This window comes from Fukomys damarensis, unplaced genomic scaffold (assembly GCF_012274545.1).
Source record: "Fukomys damarensis isolate Sample0158 unplaced genomic scaffold, DMR_v1.0_HiC HiC_scaffold_32, whole genome shotgun sequence".
In the NCBI taxonomy this organism is placed as follows: Eukaryota; Metazoa; Chordata; class Mammalia; order Rodentia; family Bathyergidae; genus Fukomys; species Fukomys damarensis.
Window position 1 is genome coordinate 46,028,845 of NW_022900944.1, and position 3,884 is coordinate 46,032,728.

At 55.0% G+C, this 3,884-nt stretch overlaps 1 protein-coding gene across 1 annotated transcript in view; it reads right to left on the reverse strand.

Annotated features, from left to right (window-relative positions):
* Positions 1-2,597: 2,597 nt before the first annotated feature.
* Positions 2,598-3,884, reverse strand: part of Cotl1 (coactosin like F-actin binding protein 1) — a 13,612-nt gene continuing 12,325 nt past the window's right edge. Inside the window, exon 3 of the mRNA XM_033757926.1 lies at positions 2,598-3,708. Coding sequence (XP_033613817.1) covers positions 3,598-3,708 — 111 coding nt within the window. The 3' untranslated portion in view covers positions 2,598-3,597. The remainder of the gene's footprint in view (positions 3,709-3,884) is intronic.

Genomic DNA, 3,884 nt, shown 5'->3' on the forward strand with positions numbered 1-3,884 from the left:
TAGAAGCCAGGACAGGGGCTGGCCCTCGACACAGGGAACTTGGGGTTCCAGCCGCTCACACCTGAACCCCGGACCCCTGCTGACTCGGGCGGTAGGCGGATCCACTCCCACTTGGGGGGGGTTTGTGGGGAGGGAAGTCCCGGCCAGGGGTCCCCGCGGTCCCTGGAGCCCACCGGCAGGCCCTCCCTCCTGCCCACCAGCAAGAATCCTGTTCCTGTCCACGCCAGGCCCACGGAATTCAAAGCCAGTAGATGGCTGCGCAACACACCGCAAGCCGGGAGGGGCAGCCTCCTCCACCCCGAGAGGGCGGATCATGGGCGGAGTGGGTCCCGAGGCTGTCCAGGAGGTCCCAGTGTCCATCCACAGTGGCTGTAACTTCCTCAATCCCAGGTCCTACAAAGGAGCCCTTAAGGTAAGGCATCCAAGGGATTTTCCGGATGTCGTCACCTGAAAATAGCACACTGCAGACGCCATCTCTCCTCTGATGAGGCTGATGTACAATTTCCTTTATCTACATACACATAGGAAGTGTCTCCTCTTCAAAAACTCACACCTGTGCACGCTGTATTTGTGTATTGCACACGGACAAAGAAAAGTCTGAAAGACCACAGCCCTAACTAGAAGTAATGGGAGGAGGCAGTGGGAACAATTTTTACTTTGTATTTATTTACTTTTGCATTTTTACAACTAGTTACATTGAATATGTGTTACTTTTGCAGTTAAAAAAAAAATTATGTTGGCTAGGAGTGGTGGCGTATGACTATGGTCCCAAAACTTGGGAGGCTGAGGCAGGAGGATTGTTGTGAGTTCGAGACCAGCCTGGGCTACATAGCAAGTTCAAGGCCAATCTCAACTACATAGTGAGACCCTGTCTCAAAAAATAAAATAAAGGGGCTGGGATTTAGCTTAGTGTTTCCACCACGTGCCTTAAAAGTACAAGGTCCCAAGTTTGATCCCCAGTATGAAGAAATAACCCCCCCAAAAAAAGGTTATGTACACAGGTCAACTCCCCATTATGAATACAACTGTCATGTAGTGCATATAGGTACTAACGAAAATTAAAATTAAAAAAAAATTTTTTTAAAGGTAAAAACTGGTGCCGGGTGTCATGGTGCATACCTGTAATCCCGGCACCTGGGAGGCTGAGGCAGGAGGATCGATGTGAGTTCAAGACCAGCCCGGGCTACATAGTGAGTTCCAGGGCAGTCTCAACTACATAGTGAGACCCTGCTCTCAAAAAATGAAAGGAGAGAGAGACAGAGAGAGAGAGAGAGAGAGAGAGGGAGAGAGAGAGAGGAGAGAGAGAGAGAAAGAAAGAAAGAAAGAAAAAGAAAGAAAGGTAAAAACTGGTAGGTCTGACCCCTTTTTCCACCCCACCTGAGTTCCTGAGCTCAGACACTCACAGGCCATTGCTACATCCTGCGGGCCCCAGCAGAGCCCAGGAGCAATGACTGTTCTGCTAGGACCGTACACTCCCGCCAGCCTGCTGGGTCACGGCGGCCAGCAGTGGCCACGAACTCAGCCATCCTCAATGCCCACCGCAGCCCCACCTCGCCCACCCACACCCAAGCCAGTCAAGCTAACCCTACCCCACCCATGAAGATCCAGCTCAAGGACAGGACCCAGACTCGCTGCAGTCACTCCAGGAGGTCCCCTGGAACCCCCAAATTTCGGTTCTCACCATTGACCTCACAAAAACACTACTGAGAAAAAAGCTCGTCACGGAGTCACTACGTTATCAAGGGAAGTGAGGAAATCCTCCGGCCTCCCAGGCCACGACATTAGGCCACTGAGTGTGGCATCCAGACCATTCCTCCTTACGTTTGGTGATGTTGGCTTGCTCGTTTGCGACAGGGTCTCTCTATGTAGCTCATGACCCTCCTCCCTCGGCCTCCTGCCTTCTGGGATCCCGGGTGTGTGTCCCCACCTGGCTCAGACTGGGGACATTTCCTGGTGATGCTCTCAGTTACCCTCAGCCGAGAGCACCCAGGACACCACGCGCCTTCTCCACCCCTCAAGGCTCCGTCCTCTGGGGAGCCGGCTGTGGTCCAAAGTGGCTTTGTCTACACTGGGCTTGAGTCAGGCTGTGGGGGAGACTCAGCGAGGGCCACCCCAGCAGCATCACCAGGAGCCTCCACCTCAGTGCTGAGCCTCCCAGGGAGGCCCCAGGCCAGCCCGGGTGCAGGGCCTCAAGACCTCCCATCAGAAGGGTGCCTCGCTCAGTTGTGCGCAGACTCTGGCCATTCGTCACTGGGTGCCCTGCCTTGGCCGAGGTTCTGGAAAGCTCTGCAGTCACACTTCCCATGAAGCCTCCCTTCCAGCCTGTCATCCCAGCACTCGGGAGGCTGAGTCAGGAGGATCACTGCAAGTTCGAGACCAGCCTGGGCTACATACTGAGCTCCAGGGCAGTCTCAACTATACTGTGACACCCTCCCTGTCTCTAAAAACCAAAAAGAGAGAGAGAGAGAAGAGAATAAGCTCCCGACTGCGCCAGCCCTGCCCCAGGCAGCCACAGCTGCAGCAGAGACATCTGAACAGGAGGGAGACGGGCTTTGTTCTCTTAGTAAAGAAACTGCAAGACCAATTGGAAGCCAAACTTTTTTTTTTAAAAACACAACACATTTATTTCTGTAAACTGCTTGGTGACAGAGCTGGTCTTCACACCGCATACAGTACAATTTTCTTCCCCAAATGAAAGGAGCAAGGAAAAAAGGAAAAAGAACCCTAGAAAGTGTGCTCACAGGAACCAAGCCAATCTCATCTTTCTTCAAACGCAGCAAAGTCAGATCCTGGGGGGGCCTGGGGTTCACGTGCACCCGCTCCCCAAGTCCCACTCCCCACGTGGCCTCCTACCTCCATCTCACCCCTCTGGGAGCCCCTGGGGTCAGCCTGGAAATGGTCCTCCATCACCCCGGCCTCAGACGTCTCCTCATTCTGGGGAGATTTCAGGCCCAAGGGTGGGGCTGGGGGGTTCCAGACCTGATGGCAAAAGCTACTGCCAGGCAGTTTTAAGGCAAATGTTTTAATTTCTTACTTGGTCCGAGCCAGACCTAGGCTTCTCCCCAGCAGGCAACACTGTCTCCATGCAACTTCAGGGGTGGGATGAGGGCCCAGGAGCATTTGCAGGAGGCCTGTGCCCACTGATACATCAATGCGTGTGTTCAGGAAGGCTGCAGCAGCCTCTGGTGCAGCAGCAGCCTCACAGGAAGCAGGAGGCCCAAGGAAACCAGGATGGCATGGGTCAGGGTCGGAAATCAAAGAGAGGCCATGGTGTTCTCTTGGGCTACGAGGAGCACAAGAGAAATACCAGGGACGGGGCTGCCCTGAGAGGCACGTGGGGCTGATTAAGTGCATGACCTTGGCATCAAAATGATTTTTCTCTAGGAAAAGAAAAGAGAGGAAAAGATCAAATGAAGATGTTCCATGAGCGTCGTGAGACGGGACACAGCGGGGTCAGGAGGGGACAGGAAAGGGGCTCCGCGCCACAGACACAGGCGGCGGTGAGGCCTCTCCTAGCTTGTCCTCTCCCCGTGGGCTGGTGGCGAGGCCGGCGGTCCCCTCCCGGGGTTGCGGTGACTGGGGGCGCGGAGGGTGGGGTTACTCCGTCTGGGCATCATAGTTTGCGCCCCCCGCCTTCTTCAGCTCACTCTTGATGAAGTCTTCCTCCAGCTCCCTCCGGTCACTGGTCACAAACTCTTTAGCGAAATTCTGCAAAAGGAAAACACGGTCACTGTCAGGAGGAAGGGAAGAAACATGGTGGGAAGTCCACAAAGGCTCCAAAGCAGCGGCGGCGCTGTCTGCCAGAAAACGGCCCAGCAGGGACCAGGCCGGGGAGATGCGCTGGCTGGCAGGGCCCCGCCGGTCCCTCCGCCTCCGCCTCCGAG